Below are 21,449 nucleotides of genomic sequence, written 5' to 3'. Positions count from 1 at the left end.
GCAAAGTCCCTGGCCCACTAATTATGCATCATCAGCCCCATTCTACAGCATGGTGCAAGTGGCACAAGGAGGAATCAGACTAACATGGTCTCTCAGAGTGATAGGTAAGGTGGGCAACAGACCCCTGGCAGCCTGCAGCCCAGCTCTAAGCCCCTTCTTCCTCCCCCACGCGCCCCCAAGGACTTGGCTGACTCACAAGAAAAACTCTCAACAGAACTTTTATTTAACAAAGAAACCAATGGCTGAGGCACACAGCCCACCCCCGTGAAACCACCAACTGGTAGAAAATGCCTATCTTCACATCAGGGCAGCCTCTGCTGACATGCACTGACAGACCTCCAAAGCCAGCTGGCTCGAGGCATAAAGCTTTGGCTAATTCCCACAGCCAGGAGCTCTGACGGAGCCAGCCAGGTACTCTCCGGGCAGCAGGCTAAACACACTCTGCCCAGACCTCTCCTTTACACAGCGAAGACAATAAGAGGCTGAGATCTGCAAAAGCCCCCAGCGTTGGCCTAACTCAGCTCCCGTCATTGCCAAGGTTGAAGAGCAGTTAAGTCCACACAGTGTGCTCCAGAAACCGCCCCCTTCAAAACTCTCTACTAATGCTAGATGCTGGGGCAGATCTGCACGAAGCAGATTCAGCTGCAAAAAAAAAGGGACCAGCTCGGTCTGCCTTTATTGAAATGAAAATGCAGCTCCAATGGTCACAGCCTAAGGGGATTCTCTCCCCTTTTTTAACATAAAACTTAAGTAAAGCAAGTGCTGTCAAAGCTGGGGGTGGCATCACAACCGTCCTCTGGCCCCGTTTCTGCAGTAGAAAAAGCTCATCCAGTCACATCAGAGTGCCGGTGTCTCCCTCACCCCTGCAGTGGGAAGGACAGCGGAGTGGAGCCTTTGGTGCAGGCGCCTTGCTCCGAGATTTAAACCAAAACTGAAGTCAGCCTCGACTCATGGCAGAGCGAGCACAACCCAGCCGAATGGGCTGCAGGAGAGCGAGCGGGGACCTCCCACCAGCCAGGGGAAGGAGGGGCTCAGCTGTTCAGAAGGAAGTGGGGACCAGCAGGCTTGATCCTGCTCTCAGGTACACCAGCGGCTATAGAGCAACCCAAATGCAGTCAGTGTAGTTACTCTGGATTTACATCAGGACAGCCCAGCAGCTGCCAACTGGGGACAGAAGGGGATTGCAGGACAGCTACCCCCGGAAGACCTGTATTCCGCAGACTGTGATCCCTTGGGAGCACCACAGAACCGCACAGCCAGAAGCCTGGGGTCCGACTCGACAGACGCTGGCAGTTAGCTTCAGAATCTCTAGGATCAGCATCCTCCAAATGCACTGAAAACACCCACTCCCCACCCCAGAGAGCCCCCAGGAAGGGCAGTCACACAACAGCTGGCATCAGGTCCCTGCTGCAGGGAGCCAGCAACGCGCACTTCACGCGGTGCAGCCCCTGCCCCAAACAATGCCCGCAGACGAGGACGAGGTTACAATGCAAACCCGTCGTTTCTGGACCCGGAGAAAGGGTGGGTCCCCAATGGCCGTGGTCTCTCCTTCCACCTTCCCGCAGTATTTTATTCCCCCGCTCCCGTCGGGGAGTCCTCAGGGTCGTCACAATCCAGGCACCAACCTCCTAGGAACCAAAGGGAAGGCAAGAAAGCAGAGGCACTGAGTGGTGCAAGGAGCTGCAGCTGCTTTTTTAAAAGAGCAACCTGGAGTGGGTGTATGACTGTAGCTAGTGCCACTCTTTAACCTGCCCACAGGCATCGCTATTGAGCAATGCCTGCCTGCTGTCAGGGCAGCCATGCTGGCAAATGCAAAGCCCCTCAGTGCAGACAAGATACCCTCCCCGCCACATTTGCCCTTGCTCTGCCCTGAAAGCAGGATCTCGGGGACAGCCGGGGGCCCAGGACCACCCCAAATAGACAGACTTACGCACCACCCTCTGCGACGCCTCCAGCTCACTGTCGCTTGGGGAAGGGGTCACAGCGAGTCATCTTCGACCAGCATAACATCGTCGCCGCTTCCAGACACAGACGCGGCTTCTGCACAGAAGAGGAGAGGCAGCAGGTAGAACAGGTGCAGCATCAGGGCTCCCCGGTGCCGGCCTGCCACCAAGAGCCAAGCCACCGTGCAGCCAGGAGTCTGTGCCCCCTTCTCTGGGACAGGCCACAGACAGATGACCTGCACTGCCCTAGCCAGTGTCCAGCTGCTCCAAGGTGGAAGGAAGGCCCAGTTCTCCCCACTTGTGCGCCCCCATGCACTGAGAAACAAGTCATGCCGCAGCTGACACTAAAAGCCCCTGTGCAACCATTTCACGCCCCCTTCGCCTGGCTCTGCAGAGCAGGTGATCCGGGCTGCAGCAACACACAGTGGACAGGTTCAGATCTCAATTTACACCTGGCTGAAGCCGGAGAACCCCAGTCACCAGCATAGGGCTGCTCTGGATTTACACCAGGAGGAATGAGAGCAGGCCCGACACGGCACTGAGCACTTGCCCGGGGCCCACTCTGCACTGAAAGAGGCATTGCTAAGGATTGAGGCCCTCGCCGGGGGCTGTCCCTTGGGGGAAGAGGGGATGTTGCCAGCTGGTGGAGATCGCCAGTAGCAGCCACTCCTAGCTGAACGACAGCAAGGCGGAAAATGGAGCAGCAGCCATGGGCCGCGGCCCGTGAGAATCTCTGCCCCCCTTGCAAGCTGGAAGAGCGCATGGGACTCTCTTGCATCTCACGGTTGCCAGTGCAGCAGAAATCTGTACTCCTTGTGCTTCTGACACCCCCACAGTGCGGCGCCCAGGCTGCCCATCCATGGAGCCCTCTGTACCTCTCCTCCAGGCCCTCAGCCCCCCTTCCTCCTCCTCCTCTCCCTCGCTGCCAGAGGAGCTGATGAGGACAAGGCTTTGGAGGGAATCGGTGGCAGAGCCGGAGCCGCTGCAGAAGACCGAGGAGTTGGACCACTCTTCTGAAGTGGAGAGGTAATAGAAGTAGCCCCGGAGGGAGTAGCAGCTGCTGTCCCCAGAGGCCAGCGGGGTAGGGAAGCTGGCATCTGAGGTGCTGGAGCCTTTGCTTGAGAGGGAGATGGGAGAGGCCTCTCCCGAGCAGCCTGCGGGATGCGTGCAATCAGCAGGACTGGATGTCCACTTGGCATCTGCTGCATGGCTCCCAGTGGCCGGCAGAGACCCCCCAGCCTCCGAAGCCCCCTCGCTGCTGCAGCCCCCTGAGCCATTCTGCTTCTCACTGCCAGCTGGCAAGGCGAGAGCCTTGGAGTCCCCCAGAGGGCAGGAGGGAGCCGAGATCCGTAGGGACCAAAGTGAGGGTATGACAGTCTTCTGGGAGGGTGGTTCTGTGGGCTCGGTGTCACTTCGGAGCTGCTCAGTGGAGTCATCTACCAAGCCAAAGGCACATATTACATGGGAAGTTGGGCTGCACTCTCTCCTCTGTGTCTTCAGCACATGGACACAAGTTCCCTATGGCTCCCCCCCGCCCCCAACACCGCCGCCCCCCCGTCTCTTTTCTGTCCCATTGTGCCACTTGGCCACTGCTGGTGCAAGAACCTTCTTGTCAGCAGCTACTGCTGACTGAAACAGCCTCCCCTCAATTTCTGCTATTCACCTTTCCCCACTTATCTCCTCCTGGCCTCTTCGCTGCCTGGTCTAACCCTAGAGGGGATTTCTTGAACCTTTCTGCCCCAACTCTCCTCCCCATCATAGCTGGAAGTAATTCTTCTCCTTTGCCTAACAGATTATTTAACACCTGCCAAGCGTTTGAGGGATACACTTTGTATCTCGTGTGGACGGAGGCTATTGCTCGAATGTTCATCCAAACCAGCAAGTGACCCGTGCCCCATGCTGCAGAGGAAGACGCAGAGACCCTGGGGGATTTTCCAGTTTGACCTGGGGGAAAATCTGGCGATCAGTTAGACCCTGAGCGTGAGGGTGAGACACTTGGCAACGAGTTCTCTGTAGTAACCCCCACCCCCACCCCCTCGGGGTCCCACCCTGGAGATCTCTGCTAATAAGAATCACAGGTAGGCTACGTGCCACTGTAGGCAGCCAGCATACCATCCCCTCTATAACCTTAGCACGCTCAGTCTTACGCACACAGCCACTTTCAAAGAGTCAAGGCCGCCTGAAACGACATTCCCAGCCTCCTCACTAGATCCCAGAAAACAGAGAGGGAAGCTTGGATGGGAACCAAAACCATCCGGAGGATTAGCTCCTACAGTACGTTCTCCCTCTTGTGCTAGGAGCCGTGGAGCTTTAAACAGCCCTCTCCATCCAGTGCTTGGAATAGGGGGATTAGCACCAGTTATTAAACACTGGAAGGATTTGCAAAAAAATCTCAATTTTCATGACCCCATTTTCTTCTTCCCTTTCAGGCAGCTTGGGGGCAGTTATTACAGCAGCACCTTGAGGCCGTTGCTGAGATCAGGGTTCTGTCGGGCCAGGGACTGCACAGACACGAGACAGACGCTCACAAATCGGAGTAGACAAAGGCGGGAGAGGGAGGGGAAACTCAGGCACAGAAGTGACTTGCCCAAGGCCACAGAGCAGATCAGTGGCAGAGCCAGGAACAGAATCTAGATTCCTAGGTCCTCACCCAGTGCCCTCCCCACTAGATCACACTGCCTGTAAAGTTGACCAGCCAGTTTCTAATTTGCATGCATCTGGGACAGTGTTCTCTTAGGGCTACGAACTGCAGAGGAATTAGTAAATACCTCTCCCATCCAAACCCACACCCACGGAAGTGTATTTTAAAGGGAACTAAGGGTAAACAGTCCAATTCATGCTGAATTTCCTGAAAAATCCGTGAGACAAAAAAGTAAGTGCCGGGCCTGAAATGGTCGGTTCTGTTTATCCCTAGAGTAGAGTAAAGAGAGATTCAATTTTTTTGCCCCATTCATGTGACGGAGATGGAGAAACAGATCTCAGAGGAGGGAGGAATCAATCAGGAGTGGTGGCACATGGAGAAGAGCCAGAGACTTAGCTACTGATGTGATGTGGAAGATGCCCAGACACTGCGGTGATGGGCAGCAAGAAACAACCCTAAAGGCAGATGGGTTCTGTTGGAGCAGCCGCCCCCAGGAAGGGCAGGTTGCGTCAGCCGATCACAGCGGCATACCTGAAAGGCTGACGCAGGTCTCTGACAGGAGGCTCTCAAGGGAGGTCCCTGCAGCATTCCCCTGAGCAAGAGAGAGAGGCAAGGTCAATCCCATTACTGTGCCCGCGGACAAAACACCTCCACAGCGCAGAACCGACCAGGGCCCGTGGAGGGGAGAGGAACCCAGCCCCAAGGCAGAGATCTCCAGCGGCAGTGCTGAAGCTTTCACAACAGCAGGGGGCAATATGCGCTGCACCACATGGAGCGAGAAGGGTTTAATTAAGATGTGGTCCTCTGCATCGGAAAAACATGGAAGTGGTTTGACAGCAGCTGTCTCAGGGGGGCGTCTGTCCCACTGGCTCGGGGCAATCAGATGCAGCGATTAGCCAGCCTTGGAACAGGACACGTGGGGTAGGTGACGCGCAGCTGGAGGTGCGACTCCCGGCTCAGGGAGATGGACACGCGCTAGCTTTGCTCAAGCTAACGTGCTCTTAACAGTGGCACACGCAGCGGTGGCACACGCAGCGACTCGGACTGGCTGCCTGACTGCAATCCCGCCCGAGATCCTGGGCACGAACTCAGGCAGCTGGCGCACGCTGCAGCCACGGTGCTATCTTGATCAAAGCTAGCGCGGGCACGTCAGCTGGAGCTGGAAACTACACTTCCAGCTGCAGGCACTCCCGTGATGCCACAGCCGCCTGCATCAGGGCAGCCTGAGAGCAGAGGGACCTAGAGTCCCTCCCCTCCGGCTGGCACATGTCACTTTCTCGGGCTCCTTTTCCTCCAGGCTGAGAATGGGATCATTAGGGCTGCTCACCACTGGTGCTTCCAGCCCTCCCGTTTAGCTCCTTACACAATCCCCCAGCCATCGGGAAGGGTTTTCAGCCTTTGGCGCCCAGCCTGGTGGAAAACGGCACAGCCCTGGGGGTTTGGAGGGAGGCCGCTGACCAAAGAGGAGAGGACATCAAAATTTCAGCCAGAAATAAACGTGCTATGCCAACAGTTGTTCTAACGCTGGCCTCCGCATAAAGTCCAGCCTCTCCTGATGGTTTCCCAGCCCTTCCACGGGGGAGTGATTGACTAACCAGCATTTTCTGGAACGCCTCAGCCATGGCCCCCTTCCCCAGCTGGGGGGCGCCGTCCCCCACAGCGCCATCCTCTTCTTGCGGGCACCACACAGCATGACCCAGCCGGACCAGCTCCTCCCCTATATTGAGGCTCTGAAGGGGAAACAGGAAGGGGCAGAGAGTTGGAGGCTGATGACAGCACAAGGGGGTGCCGCTCGGGGAGAGGGAGCCAGAGAGGAAGCAGCACTGGTGGTTTGGGGAACGATCCAGATTGGAGAGAAAGAGAGAGAGAAAAACGGGAGTTTGACTGAATCCTGATCTCAATACATGCAGAGATGAGCCCACTCCAGGCTCGCCAGGCTCTGGCTGCCAGCAGCTGCACCAAGGGGAGTGGAGGTGCAGAAACATGCTGCTCTAAAGACACCTTGTAGCAAACGCTGTGTTTGTAAGGGGAGCCCGCAGCCAGCCAGACAACCCAGCCTCCAGTGCTCACCTGTCCGTCGCTGGTGTCGTACAGCTGGATCCGCGGCCAGGTACAGGCCCCAGACTGGACGTAACTGGAAATCTTCGCTAGCAGGGGCTTCCACTCGGCACAACACGTGAGGCGATCGAACTCATCCAGGGCGTCCTCTTCCCACTGCTCCCCTGTGGGGAGAGACTGAGTAGCAGAGGCTGGGTTTGACTCCCTGGGACGCAGAGAGAGAACCCCATGGAGCTAAGCGCAGGCGGGTCTGGAAACGGGAGATTTCAGCATCCACCAGCCTCTTGGCAACCATCGAGAACTGCCTCTCCCTGGGCGCTGCCCGAGCCCAGTTGGGCTACCCCACCGGCAGCCCAGCTGGTAACCTCGCGGGGACCCATCCCAACCAAGAGCACTTCGCCCCCGGCTTCGCCACTCACCCGCGGGGGCGATCCCAGCAAGGCTGCACTCGATGGCCTGGAAGGGCAGACTCAGGAAGTCGCTCCTAGCGGAAAGGGAGGGGAGGAACCATTGTGAACAGTGATATGACCCCAGCATGCAGAGGCCCCCGCAGCTGGTGAAATCGGTCAGGTCTGCCCTGCTAAGCCACATCTCTCTAGGTTAGCGGGGATCTGCACGTGCTAGCGGCATCATTGCACCCATCTTCGTCCTTCACGTGCAAAGAGCTCCACACCCTGGACAGTCGTTAGCTTGGCCATTCAACCCCCCTGAGACAGGGGTTCTCCCCATTTTACAGAAACTGAGGTGCAGAGCAAGCCAGGAGGCTTCCCCGGAATCCCACAGCAAATCAGCGGCAGGAATGGGAATCAGGAGTCCTGCTCCACGCCCCCCTTGCCCTAGCCTATGCTCTCCCCCTTCACCTTCCTCCCTGCTGCACGTACCGCAAGGCTCGCAGTGCTTCTAGGGGGGCTTCCCCGTTATCCCCGAAGTCGACGTAATACAGATCCAAGTTGCCGTTCTCCAGGGTGCCCAGGACTCGGGCCCGGTACCAGGAGCCGTGATCGGCATACGGGGCAGCCACGATGTCGCCTACGCGGACGTTGGGGAATTCGGGCTGGCGAGACAGAAGGAGGGGCAGGGAGTCACACGTGCAGGTTCTCGGGGCTAGAACGGGAAGCAATGCAGGTTCTAGCAGCAGGGGAGGAAGAGAAGGATTAACCCCTCTTTGGCTAGCGGGGCAGGGGCGGGGGACACATCATTCCATTTGGCTGCGGCAGGTTTACCCAGCCGTCGCATCGGGCGGGGCACGCCACGGCAGACGCTCACCGACTGGCTGCTGCTCCCGTAGTACTGGGACATCTCGCAGGTCAGCTTGTCGAGTTGCAGGCTGCGGGAGCCGACGATCTGGATCCAGAAGTGGCTGGGGTTCTCTGAGGCCGAGACATAAACCTCCAGGTGTTCGTCCGCGTGGAAGCTGAAGTCGGGGCTGGGGACTGAGAGGGGCACACAGCAGTGAGCAAGAGGGGAAGGGGAGAACCAGGGCCACCCGGAGCGAGAGGCAGAGCGTACGAGTCCAAGCGTGGGTTGCTGATCCAGACGGAGGGACGAGGGTGTTGGGATGAGTAGGGGGGGGAAGACAACATTTCACCGCATGCGAGGAGCTTTGAGGAAAGACTCGCGGGTAGATCTGCAGGCACCTTGCTGGTCTCCACGCAGCTCGCCGGAGAAGAGTGGCACACTGTGACCCCGCTCAGAGCAGGTATGTGGAGGACAAAGTGGGAGCAGCCAGCCAAGATACCTTCCATGCTGGCAGTACAGAAAAGCGCCCCCCTGAGGAAGAGTCTCAGTGCCCTAAAGGACATGGACAGAGCGGCACATGGTCCCACTGGGCAGGATGGCTGCTGTGAGTCAGGGCCGCGGTGCAAGGGAGAGGGCGGGCCCCAGGGACCCAAGCCCCGGGTAATCCACAGACTGACACTGCGTGTCATGCAGCTCCAACCCTTTTCTCTTTACAGCTGCTTTTCTCCAGGAGAGCACCCTTTGCAGACACCTAACCCCCACGGAACAGACAGGGAAACCGAGGCACAGAGCAGGGCGGGCGCTGCTCTAAGACCAGCAAGTCAATCGAAGAGCCAGGGAGAGAATCCAGTTCTAGGTCTCAGCGGCCAGCCCATGCCCCTCCAAGGGCCAGGGCAGCAACCCCTGTGGTGCGTGCCACACACCCTCTGTTTGAGCCAGCCCTAGAGAAAACCACTCCACTCACCCTCGAACATGGGCACTGCCTGGCTGGGCTCCATCACCGGCTCCTCCGGGGACTCGCTCTCTGCTCTGAGCTCTTGTGGTTGATCCGGGACTTCTGCAGCCAGCAGGCAGCCTCCATCTCCTGCCCCTTGCTGAGGGCTCGCCAGCTGGCAGAGGGCCTCACCGCTGGGGCGTGGCAGCTCCCCCTGCTGCCCGAGATCCTCTCTCCTCACGCCCAGGGGCTGCTTGCGCAGGCATCGGACTGCCGCCGACAGGGCGAGTTTCTTTCGAAATGCGTCGTCCTCCGAAAGCTTTTCCAGGATCAGTTGCTTTGGGAGAGGAAGGGGGAGAAGGGTGTTTGAACAGCCCATGCAGAAGGAAATGCTGTGACAGGATAACCCCTATGTAAGGTGCTCCTTTGTGGCCAAGCTTCACAGTACTGGCATGTCCTGCCTCAGTTTCCCTTTCATCCACTCCAACCTAGTTCTTCCTCTCCTTCCTAGGGGTCTCCGCACAAGCCTTCCTGCAGCTTGGCAGCATTCTCCTGCTCTAGCCCATCCTGAGAGCTCATCGCCAGCAGCTCCCAGCTCGGCTGCCTTCTCTTAAACCAGACCGGGAGCCAGCTGACCAGTCCCAGGTGCACGGGACCCCACTGCCTCTTAAAGGGGGCAGTCACCCCAGACCCACCTTGGCAGCATTCACCTCCTTGCGGGTCCCCGAGAGACTGATGAGCCGGGTCAGACACAGGGCATTGTCCGTCTCCTTCTCGCAGATCACTCTGGCCCCCGAGCTGCGGCAGATGGCTCGCACCGTCTCACCACCCCTGCCTGAGAGGGGCAGCGAGAAGTAGGTTACTCACTCAGCAGCAGCAGCAGAGGAACTAGAGAACCCAGCTGAAGAAACGGCTCTGAGGGGAATGCACACTTCCCCCGCTCTGGTCATTTTTTTGTGACCAGAACACAAGTGCCTCCAAAAATTTGGGTTTTGGCTGCTCCGCCCCAGGAAGATGATTTTAGCAAAGGATGAATGGCTGCTGGTGGCCAGATGCTGCAGCAATGGGCACCACTATAAGAATTAGACAGATCCAGCTGCGATTCTTGAAGGTGCTGGTTGCCGCTTGGCGTATGTCTACCCTGCAATCAAAGCCCCACGGCAGCGCGTCTCAGACCCTGGGGTCCAATGACGCAGGCTTGTGCTTTGGGGCTAAAAACAGCAGTGCAGCTGTTCAGGCCAGTCCTGAAACCCTCCAGTTCCAGACCAAGCCTCAACGTCTACCCTGCTGTTTTTAGCTCTGTAGCATGAGCCCCCATCAGCTGACCCAGGCTCTGAGATTCGTGTTTTTCATGCAGCCTAAAGGTACAGCTAGCTAGTAACCAGCGCTCCAGCACGGCACTTGGGGTACAGGGCCGGCCTTCGGGTGTGATGCAAACTCCAGGGCCTGATCTCTGATGCTCTGTGAAAGAGGCAAGGAGCTAAGCCCCATTTTGCTGGCTAAGTTCTGACTGAGCCGGGCTTCCTGTATTTTTATGTTATCTTAGATACATCTCTAGCCCCCAACACCGAACTAGCCAAGCACCATGCAGCCTTAAGGACATTTATCCTCACGGCCCTCCTGTGAAGCAGGGCAGGGCTCTCACTGCCACTGTACAGGTAGGGAAACTGAGGCACAGAGACTAAGTGACTGGCACACGGTCACACAGGAAGTCAGTGGTGGAGAAGGGACTTGAACCCAGATCTCTCACTAGAGCAAGCCAGTTTCCAGCTGGTCAGGGCACAGTCTCCTTCCCCCGCAGTGTCTCCATTGGACAGAAGCAGTGTTCTACCCCAGAGATGTCAGTCCTGTGGCCAGCAATTCACCCTAGCTTTATAAATACAGGCTTCCAAAGTGCACCAGGATCAAAGGTGCAAAATAAAGGTTCTTCGATTTGAGATGCTGCAGTCTGATAAACTGAGGCAGCTCAATGAGATTTCTTGTCATCCTAAGGAGCCAATGAGTGGAGAAGGGGGTAGCTATTTAATCCCGGGCTCTGGATGCAGATTTACTATTATGTCTCAGTATTTCTCCCCAGCACCCCAGCCCAGGAACAGCAAGCGCTCTGGTCAACAGATGGAAGCAGTATTTAGCAGTCGTCGTGTTTCACCACAGCTGTGGTCAGTGCTTCTGGAGCAGCTTTAAAAACCAGCCCGAGTCACTTCTGCCCAGGCCCCTTGCATTTCTTCTGGTGGCTAATGGGAAGGGTGGGGGAGGGAGGGGGGGTTAAGTATCTAGACAGTTACCGATAATCCTGCCGACAGCTCTCTGCGGCACAACGAACTGCTCTGACACGGGGGCGTTGTCCACCATGATCTGGTGAATAGCAGCTTTTGCTCGGCACACCTGGACGGGGAAGCCACTGATCAGCAGCACCCGTTCCCCGCCGGAGTTTTCCGCTTCCACATCAATGCGAGCACCAGTCTCCTTCCTTAGCTGCGGAGACACGGGACAAAGAAGTCTAGCAAGGTTTTCACGCAGAGGGGATGGCTTAGCAGCCTGAGCATCAGCCTTAAAAACGCAGACCCCTTGGAAACGCCATCAATTCAGCCTTTAAGCCTGTTAGAGTGGGTGGATCTTTAAAAGCCAAGGGATAGGCATTAAGATCCAGTGCAACGTATTGCCCTCCCCTGGCATCTGTGCCCAAATCTTCCCCTCCTCAGGCCGCTGGGCCGGTTGCCAGCCTGGCTGCAGCAGCTTATACAAAGGGTTTGCAAAGATCTTTGGGATCCTCTGGGATGGAGTGAGAGGGGTGGGGCGGAAGAACACATCGAAGCCAATGGTGGGGCCAGGCACGGATGCAGCACTCGCTAACGGTTGTCCACTTGCCTGTTTGATACTGGCGCCCTGCCGTCCGATGATCAATTTCACAGCCTCCTGTGGGATCTTCATCTCAATTTCAATGTCATCCTCTCCTACAAACGTCAGCCGCTCCTCTGAGCACAAGCCACAGTAGACAGGTTAAAAAGGCTAACACATCCACCCCTAAAAGCCATCTTCCCCACGGCCTGAAGGTGGCCAATCCTCCTAGTTCAGCAGCTCTAGGACAGGAGAGAAGGGGAATCCGCAAAGCTCCAGAGCGGTGAGACATTTAAGTCTGTTTCCATTTCCCCAAACGCCAGACAGGATCCGGAAAAGAATTAGCAGGAGAGTGAAAGGATTTTAGCTTCTTGTGGGGATATTATAGAAAGTGCAGAGGAAATTCAGAACAAACAAAGCTGCTCAGAAACAGGCCTCCTGTCCCCAGGGCTCACCCCTCCCTGGATATGCTCTTTAGCATGGGAGAGATTTCTGAGCACCAATCAACATTTGGCAGGGATGGGGATGGGGGCGGAAGGAGGTCAAATAATTAATAATTCAAGCCTAAACGCAACACAAAAGCTGTTAGTCACCATGCAACAACGGAGTCGGGGCCACCCGAAGGTCATTGCCGCGGGGTGATGCATACGTACCTCGGCTTTCTCTGTACCTGCGGTACAAGATGTACATGACAGTTGCACTGGCTGGGATCCCCAGGGCCAGAGCGATTTTCTGCAGGGTTGTCAGGTTGTTCCAGTAACCCCGGTCTGTTGACATCTTTCCCAGACTGATGGACCACAGCCTAAGAGGGGGAGAGAGAAATTCTCTTAGCTACAACAGTAGCCCCTCTTCCTGAGACCATGACTGGCAGTCCCAATGGGCACAGACTCCACTAGCCCTGGGCACTGCCAGAGCAGGGCAAAAGTGAAAACACGACTGGCACATGCCAGGACTCACTCAGGCTGCTCACAGATAGCTGCAGGCTTTAAGCCTTCTGCAGGATCGCTCTGCGTCACAAATCTGATCTGTCAAGGCGCACGAGCCGTACCTGGCAGGCTGTGCTCTTCCAAACCAGGCCGCATCAAGCAGTTTGCTACAGGAAGAGCAGGCAGGAGGGTGAAGCCGCCAGCTTGGGAATTTAAACAAGAATAAATGAACTGCCCCCCATTGTTAAAGCTCTCCGTGGACCTAGTCTCCTCCTTGCAAACATCCTGCACCCAACTCCTCCCTGGTTCTCTGCACTCTCACAATGTTAGACGCAAGGGCCTTCTCCTGTGCAGCTACCTGACCTCTGGAGCAGCCTGCCTGCCTCCCTTTCCCCCTGTGCTCATGCCTCTTTGCTCCCCCGCTGCTGCCATTGCTTAACTCTGTCAAGCATTTGGGGACACTGAACAAACTACGGGTCAGATCACACACCAATGCCCTGGGAAGTCAGTGGAGTTGTGGGTTCTCCATACCCCAAGTTACTCTATCAAAGCTGCTGAAAGCTTGCCCAGTGGTTAGGGACTTGGGGTCACCAGGTTCAATTCCCAGCTCTGCCACATACTTTCTACATGGCCTTGGGCAAGTCATTTCATCTCTCTACGCCCCCAGTCCCTATCCCACTTCTACAGATAATAGCACTTCTCCTCACGTGGGTGTGGTGAGGTGCTCGGATACAGCAACAACGAGGCCACGCAAATACCTGTGGTAGAGTTTGCTCCTGGTCCTCCTTATCTGGCACCAATGGAAAGGACCCCCTACAATAAATAATGACACTTAGCATTGAACCCCTGGGGAATGGTGCTATATCCCAAACCCCTTCCCAAAGCAGGGTAACTTCTCAAACACAGACCACCTGATACTCAGGGGTGCTGGGCACATGCAGCAGCTCCCAACAACTTCAGTAGTAGCTGCAGGTACTGGGAGCATTGGGGGAGGGGGGAGAGAATGAGGTCTCAAGAGATTATCTGATTTGCCCCAGGGCCATGCAGCAGAAACAGAATCCAGCAGTCCTGCCTCTCAGTGGCTGGTGGAGGATACTGATGCTGTCTCCGAAGAATCATCAACCAATTACTGAGAGCAGCCACGAATGGGGGTGGGGATGAAGGAGCGAGAGTAGCATTTTGAGAGCTTAACACACTGTCAGTGGGCGGTGCTAGATCTCTCTTGCACAAGGGAGATGAAAATATATGGAGACAAAGTCTAGACAGCAACGAGAGATTTCACATGGACACATGCCAGCAGGGAAAGCTGTCACTTCCCATTTGGGTTCTACCCCAAGACCACAGTTCAGAGGTCTGTGCTCCTGTGAAGTGCAGCACATCAGAAAGCAAGACAGGCAGCTACGCGAGGCTCAACTTTGCTGCACAATTGTTAGCAAAAAGGATCCTAACACTGGCGTCTGTGGTAGTTAAGTTCTCAGTTTGCACTACAGCCCAGCTAGAACGTCACTTACGCTCTGGCACAGACTGTAACGGGGGAGAGGGATTGATATTTACGCCCACATCACCACAGACCATATGCTCCTTGCGAAGCAGGGTGGTAGCGAGAGCTACTCTGAAGGGGATAAGCCAGGGCCTGGAGGTAGCATCACAAGGTGGGCAAAGCACGGGACTAGAAGCCAGGAGAGCTCGTTTCTTATCCCGGCTCTGCCACTGACTTACCGCGCGACCTCGGGCAAGTCACTTCCCCTCCCACCATGCATCTGCCTTGTCCAGCTACACTAAGTTCCTCGGGGGCAGAGGCTGTGTGTGTCTGTGCAGCACCCCGTATAATGGGGCCCTGATCCCGTTTGGGATGCCTAGGCACTACTATAATGCAAATAATAAATAACAGCATCACTGGCTTGTCTTGTTTATTACAGAGGGTTCAATGGGAGAATAGTAAGAAACTCCAAAACCCAGTTGTGACAGACCTGGCAATTTCCTGCAATATCCCTGGAAGCTATTATTGTATTATATGTATGTATTCCTGTGGGCTGGGATTGTCTGTTACCACTCTAGAGGGAAATGTGACAGATGTGAGCCCTGGGAATTCAAGAGACTCTACTGAAAATGTGCCAGACAAGTATGGACTTTTGGGACGACAAGTGGATTTCCAGGGGGATCCCTAAGGACGGGTTCATGCAAGTTCTCCAACTCCCAGATATGCAAAACCCCAGCATTTTGAAGCTATGCCCTGAGGAGAGGGTCACTGTCTGCTTATTACCTGTTACAGAAGGCCAAGATCCAAGAAACAGCTGATCTGCCCAGTCTCTGCTCTGGATCTAAGACGGATGAATATGTAAGCACGAGGAAAACCTAGTTGTGGGGTCTGAAGAACAGACACCTACCAGAGCTGTAGGATGGAGTTAGGGGTGACCTCTCGTTAGCTTTTTAGCAGGTCAGTTCTTTCATTGTTTTTACATATTTTCCCTGTGATGCTTTTACCTTCAGAATAAATGTACTTCAGAGGAGCTGTGCGGTAACTTGTAATGGTTGGCGACACACCAGTCTTAGCCCTGAGAGAGGGAGCAGAGTGCAGGCGCTGGGTTTTCTAGGCAGTCTGGCTTGCTGGGGATAGCACAGTGTTGGCAGAGAACTGTGCAGAAATCCCCAATCAGGAGCAGCGAGACACAGGTTTCCCCCACACAAGAGGTGACAGCTGGGAGCTAGAAGCCTAAAGCAGGTGACACTGCTGGGCCAAGGAGGGGGAATACAGGTGCAGTAGCCCCGAACTGTGACATATCAATGGCAGAACAGTAAGGAACCCAGTTGTTTCCCCCACTAGCATAGAAACAGAAGCACAAGCCTTTTGCATGCAAGTAACACTGCTATTGCTGGGAGAGAAAGGATAGCTCAGTGATCTGGGATGCATTTCCTACCCTGCCACAGGATCCCTGTGTGACCTGGGCAAGTCACTTAATTTCTTTGGGCCTTATTTCACCATCTGGTCAGCGAGAGGACCTAACCCCCCGCAGGGACTTGCGAGGAGAAATACATTAAAGATTGGGAGGACCTCTGATGCTATGGTGATAGGGACATTACCTAAGACAGCCTGACAACACACACACTGCAGATGTTGCTACAGCCATTGGAAGTCCTTTGCTAGCAGCGAGCCAGTCTATAAATTGTCTTTAATGATTGTTTTTCCACTACTGCACGCACATGATGAGATTGTTTTGATCAGTTCACTTTGAAAAAATTAAAATACGTATCTGGAAGGTAAAATGTATTCAGAGTCAGCTGGACCCGGCATTAAGCACAGTGGAATAAAGGCAGCTCGCAGGCCAAGCAGCTTGTGGCCTCAGGTTCTCTCAACAGCACAGATCAGCTGTTGAGCAAACCTGCACAAGGAGAAGAAGAAATGTGTGCGCCCGACAATCACGGGAACCGCCACTGGGGATCAGGCACAAGGTCCAGCTAATCTGGTACCTTGGTTTCCACCACCTGCTCCCGGGAAGACGTGAGCAGAGACTTAGGCATGGGAAAAAGCATTTGCATGTTGGTATTTTATATTTTGTTTTTAATCAGAGCTAAACTCCTGCAATCAGACACCCCCCATTCTACTGCCCTTAATGCCAGCCCCCCAGATCCACAGTTACCCCCTTCCAGGCCAATACACCCACCTCACATTCCACCCCTCTCCATCAGCATATCTAACCCCCAGGCCACTCACCTCTGTGCTGTTACACCTAACGCACTAGAGCCACCCCAGCCCACGCACCTCAGCTCCATATACCATGCAGACAGTGCCTAAGCCAACCCCACCCCACCCATGCCCTACTTCCCCATGCCACAGCTCTGCCAGGCTGCTGCTGTGCCAGGCCTGGCTTCCCCAAGGACGCCCCATCTGCTCCATAATACAGCTCCCTAAATAGCCCCACTATTCTACCCCCCACATCCTTCAGCTAACCCCAAGCAAGCCCCCTTGGATGGCCTGGACCCAGCTGTTCTGGTCTCCTCTCCCCACCCCCATCCTGCCTTTCCTCCCCCACCACACAAGATTCCCCCAGAGCCTACCCCCTTCACTGTTTCAGGACCCAGGTTCACCCTCACTACAGATTTCTCTCTTCTCACATCCCAGGTCTCCCCACTCCATGCTAGGACCCACGCTCCCTTTGGCCCCTTCAACCCTGTGCCAGCCCCACCCCCTCAGCCCCTACAACTCCCACATCATCCCATGCTAGCCACCCCCCAACCCATTTGGCCCCTGCAGCCCCATGGTGCCTGCAACCTCATGCCACCCCTCCCCCTTGGTCCCTGCAACCCCACATCCTGTGCCAGCCCCACCCACCCCCTTGGCCCCTGCAACCTCATCCCGCCTCATGCCACCCCTACATCTTGAGACCCCCGCAACCCCCCGTCCTGTGTCAGCCCCACACCACCCCTGCGGCCCCTGCAACCTCATCCTGCCCAAAAACACCCCCACGCCCGTTGCCACCAACCCACGGCCCTGCAGTCCCACCGGCCCATTGGCCCCCCAATGACACCACCCCCTGCAACCACCATGCCACGCGGCAGGGGGATAACATCGCACGAGAGAGAGTAAGCCGGGGAGAAAAACACGGTGCCAATAGCCACCCGCTAAATACGGATACATGAGCGATCGTTCTCGATCGACAAATTATAAGCTATGCTGAAAGACCCACATACTCCCAATCTTTGAGTTGCACTTGAACGATAAGAGAGTCGACGACACGCCGAACTCTTGGTCTTCGAATGATTGCGAAGTCAGCCCTTGGCGACCATGCAACCATCAATCCCACCCCTCTCCCTGGCCCCTGCAAAAACCCCGACCCATATCAGGCCGCCACCCACCCCTTGGCCCCTATGCAACCATCAACCCATCTCATCCGCACCCCACCCTTGGCCCCTTCAAACCCCCGACCATGTTAGCAAATCCAAACCCACACACCCCGTGGCCCTGCAACCCCCCATCCCTTAGAAAGATGCCATGCCCCACCTTCTCCGCGGCCCGAGCCCCCGGCTCCGCTCCCCAGCCCCGCCTGCCCGGGCAGCTCGCACACGCCTCGCGCGCAGGCACAGACAAATCAATCAGGCAGCGCCTCCCGTGCTGAACCAATGCTACACGGCTGCCGGCAGCCACACCGCGGCGCTCCTCCAAGCCAATCAGCTCCCACTCCTTCTAACCAATGGAGGCTGCTAGCGGGACACCCAGCCAATAAGAGAGAGTATTGGGGGCAGCGGCCCCCCCCTCACCTTGAAATGAGGGCGGGTCAATTCTGAGAAGCCCCATGATGCACTGGGTGGGGTGATGCGAGAGGCCACATGAGTGCGTGGGTGGGGAGGCGGAGCGGCACTAATGAGAAGCCCCATGAGCACTGGCGGGAAGGGAGGGGGGGTAGGACACACACTCTGAGAACCCCATGAGGCCCTGGGGGAGCATGCTGAGAGGTCCCATGATGCACTGGGCGTGAGGAGGGGGCAGCACCACTCTGAGAAGCCCCGTGATGCCCTGGGGGCAGCATGCTGAGAGGTCCCATGATGCACTGGGCGTGAGGAGGGGGTAGCACCACTCTGAGAAGCCCCATGATGCCCTGGGGGGCAGCATGCTGAGAGGTCCCATGATGCACTGGGCGTGAGGAGGGGGTAGCACCACTTTGAGAAGCCCCATGATGCTCTAGGATGCGGGAGGCAGCACTCAGAAGCCCCATGATTTGGGCCCTGCCAAATTCATGGCCATGAAAAGTGCCACAGACCTTGAAATCTGGTGTCCCCCCCATCCCTGGTGAAATCTGATCTTTTGTGTGCTTTTACCCTATCCTGTACAGATTTCACAGGGGAGCCCAGCATTTCTCACATGGGGGGGTCCTGACCCAAAAGGGAGTTGCAGGGAGGTCATAAGGTTATTTTGGGCAGGGGGGAAGGAGGGTTGCTAGTCTGCTACTGCACCCAGAGAGCGGCGGCTGTTAGCCAGGTGCCCAGCTCAGAAGGCACCGCCCTGCCAGCAGCAGCGCAGAAGTAAGGGTCACAATACCATCCCATACTACCCTTCCAGCTGCCCAGCTCTGAAGGCAGAGCCGCCGCCAGCAGCAGCACACAAGGGTAGCAGTACTGCAATCCGCCCTATGTTGGGACCCCCCCCCAACATCTTTTGGGGTCAGGACCCCAACAATTACAACACTGAAATTTAATATTTAAATATAATATATTTAATAATTTCAGCTTTTAAATATCCTATGACCATGAAATTGGCCAAAATGGATCATGAATTTGGTAGGGCTCTACCCATGATGCACTGGGGTGGGGGCAGCACACTGAGAGGGCCCTTGATGCACCAGGATTCGGGAGGTCACACTCTGAGAAGCCCTGTGATGCACTGGGATGAAGGGCAGCAGGCTGAGAACCTATCGTGCACTGGGAGGGGGCAGCAAGCTGAGAGGCCCCATGGCCATGGTGCACTATGGGGCAGCCCCAGTGGTTATGTGATAGCGGCAGGTGCGTGGTAAGTGCCACTGCTCTGTGGCAGCACATGTCACAACAAAGCCACTGTGATGTCATGACATGCCCAGGCAAGTTGTGACATAGGGTCCAGGGTCCTAGTGCATCACTTGGAGCATCCCAGACCCCAGCCCTCCCAGGCTAGCTCCAACAGGAGGCCAGCTTTGGGACTTTCCCACCTAGCAGTGCAGCTCAGTTCTGAGTTTGCCAATTTAATCTTTGCTCCTCATTCCTCTTTGCCTCCCGCACCCATGGCTGCTTCATCAACTGATGTCTCTGTTGAGCAGAGGAAATCCTGCGCAATAAATGCTACCGACCTGTTAGGGAAATGCAGAGGAAAGCCCTTGTATTTTTCCATGTCAAACTCATGACATCTGAGGCTTTTCTAATGGAGGGAGAAGCGTTTAAATAGGTTTATCAAGTCTTTAGGACAGTGGTTTTCAAACTTTTTTTTCTGGGGACCCAGTTGAAGAAAATTGTTGATGCCCATGACCCAGTAGAGCTGGGAATGAGGGGTTTTGGGTGTGGGGGGGGCTCAGGGCAGAGGATTGAGGTGCAGGAGTGAGGGCTGCGGGGTGGGGCCAGGAATGAGAGGTTCAGAGTGTGGAAGAGGGCTCTGGGCTCGGGCAGGGGGTGCAAGCTTGAGGGTGGGACCAGGGATGAGGGGTTTGGGGTGCAGGAGGGGGCTCCAGGTTTGGGGGGACTCAGGGGTGGGGCAGGAGATTGGGGCGTGGTCTTACCTCGGGCAGCACCTGGTCAGCAGCACAGCGGGGGTGCAGAGGCAGGGTTCCTGCCTGTCCTGGCACCGTGGACCACACTGTGCCCCAGAAGCAACCAGCAGCAGGTCCAGCTCCTAGGCGGAGGCACGCAAGCAGCTCCATGCAGCTCTCACTTGCAGAGAGCTTGCAGCTCTCCCACTAGTTCTCGCCCACAGGCACTGCCCCCCCCCCCAGCTCTCGCCCGCAGGCACAGCCCCCACCCCCCACAATCTGCTGCTAAGGGGTGATCTCCATCTGGGCAAGGCATGAGATCTCAGAGAATGAGCCTGCTGCAAAGGAACATTCCAGGGCTATGGCCCATGGTAAGGATTTCCAAATAACCAGAGGGCATGTGGCTGACAGCAAGAATACAGATGGCAATTGACATTTCCAGAGCACCTATCATGGCAAAGCACTTTACAGATTATACCGGTCACTAGTTCATCGACTGCTAAACTGCAGCTACCTCTGGTGTCAAACACGGCAGCTGTTTAACAGCACACAACATCATCCGGTGGAACTGCAGGAAGAATGTAACCACCCACGTAGGAACTTAGCCAGGACCTTGGGGTTACTACCCTTACTCTTGCTAACAATGCCATTGGGATGGTCAATGGCCAGAGGAGGTCAAGGCCTTCATTTGAAGCCTGTTATGTCCCCCGACTCCACATTGGCTGCTGTAGTTACTCAGAGTCAAGGACACCACACAGTGAGTCACCAAACACGATTCCTGAAATCTCTGGGTTTCCTGGAAGCTTACACCCCCAAATACCAACCGCCCCTAACCCTACATAGTGCCAAAAGGCAGGCAGCCTGGCTGAAAGCACGTTACTGGGGCAGTAGCATCCAGGGATTTGGAGCAATCTAATTTTTGAATTGCTCCACTCCAGCTCCGCTCTGGTACCAACAGTGACTGCTACAGCTCCGCGCCAGTTCTGGGCAAAAACCTGCAGCTCCACTGCTCTGCGCTCCAGCTCCGGGCTCCGCTCCAAAGCCCTGGTAGCATCTTTCTCACACAGTGACGACGGGCTGCCATATACCATAAGGCCATATCATTAACGAGAGAGAGAGAGATTCAGCTATCAGACACTTAGCGTTTGACGATTGCACGCATTTATTCCATTCCCCAGCACGCGTTACACTTTCTTTCGACTCAGAAGAGAGCGGAACATAGGTTGTTTTTTTGTGGGGGTGGGGGTCACATGTTACAATGGGGAGGAACACAGGCATATTCAGATCGCTACACAGTAAAGCAGGGTCCTGCAGATGTGGAAGCATCTACCGTGGTAGGGAGCCGAACAACATTTACTGCTCTGTTTCTTTCAAAAAGAAATGGCAGAGGATTGTTTACTAAGAGGCAGCTGAAGGTAGCTTCTCGTCGCTTTTTGCATTCCTCCAGCGACGGAAGTTCTATACTATCAAAAGGGAAAGGGAAAAAGATAAACTTGTGTTTTTCCAATATACAGCGCCCCGACCTGATGCAAACACGGGACTGCCGGCATCGTCAAACGCAAACATGCAAATATCAGCTCAGGCCCCTAAAAAATCATGAGATTGTTTTTAAAAATAACAATAACTGGCACTCGTCTCATTTGTCTTCTGGGTTTTGAACCT

General features: G+C 55.6%; 1 protein-coding gene across 2 annotated transcripts; it reads right to left on the bottom strand.

The window, feature by feature from the left end:
- Window positions 1–779: 779 nt before the first annotated feature.
- TDRKH (tudor and KH domain containing) lies at window positions 780–14,893 on the bottom strand. Of its 2 annotated transcripts, XM_075071092.1 has the most exons (16): window positions 14,843–14,893; window positions 13,338–13,392; window positions 12,307–12,455; window positions 11,684–11,790; window positions 11,101–11,290; window positions 9,511–9,650; window positions 8,846–9,152; window positions 7,909–8,075; window positions 7,524–7,696; window positions 7,062–7,126; window positions 6,655–6,806; window positions 6,180–6,314; window positions 5,116–5,176; window positions 2,819–3,379; window positions 1,935–2,040; window positions 780–1,628 (listed from the first exon to the last, which is right to left on the bottom strand). In XM_075071092.1, the coding sequence occupies exons 3-15, from the start codon at window positions 12,428–12,430 to the stop codon at window positions 1,979–1,981; spliced, it is 2,244 nt and encodes a 747-aa protein (XP_074927193.1). In that variant the 5' UTR covers window positions 12,431–12,455; window positions 13,338–13,392; window positions 14,843–14,893; the 3' UTR covers window positions 780–1,628; window positions 1,935–1,978. The 2 variants fall into 2 exon arrangements, with proteins under 2 accessions (XP_074927193.1, XP_074927192.1); XM_075071091.1 differs by lacking the exons at window positions 2,819–3,379; window positions 14,843–14,893 and having other exon boundaries at window positions 13,338–13,388.
- Window positions 14,894–21,449: the final 6,556 nt, after the last annotated feature.

Source organism: Chelonoidis abingdonii, chromosome 11 (assembly GCF_003597395.2).
Source record: "Chelonoidis abingdonii isolate Lonesome George chromosome 11, CheloAbing_2.0, whole genome shotgun sequence".
Classification (NCBI taxonomy): domain Eukaryota; kingdom Metazoa; phylum Chordata; order Testudines; family Testudinidae; genus Chelonoidis; species Chelonoidis abingdonii.
The sequence above is the reverse complement of the archived record's forward strand: the minus strand, read 5'-3'. Positions and strand labels throughout refer to the sequence as shown.

What these genes read in the sequence shown, in the direction of transcription:
- TDRKH (XM_075071092.1), bottom strand. Translation starts at nt 12,430, where the DNA reads ATGTCAACAGACCGGGGTTACTGGAACAACCTGACAACCCTGCAGAAA. An exon ending in ACGGGAGCAGCAGCCAGTCG is followed by an intron (nt 7,697 to 7,908) that starts GTGAGCGTCTGC and finishes CTGTCTCGCCAG; the next exon opens with CCCGAATTCCCCAACGTCCG. An exon ending in AGGCGTTCCAGAAAATGCTG is followed by an intron (nt 5,177 to 6,179) that starts GTTAGTCAATCA and finishes TCTCTTGCTCAG; the next exon opens with GGGAATGCTGCAGGGACCTC.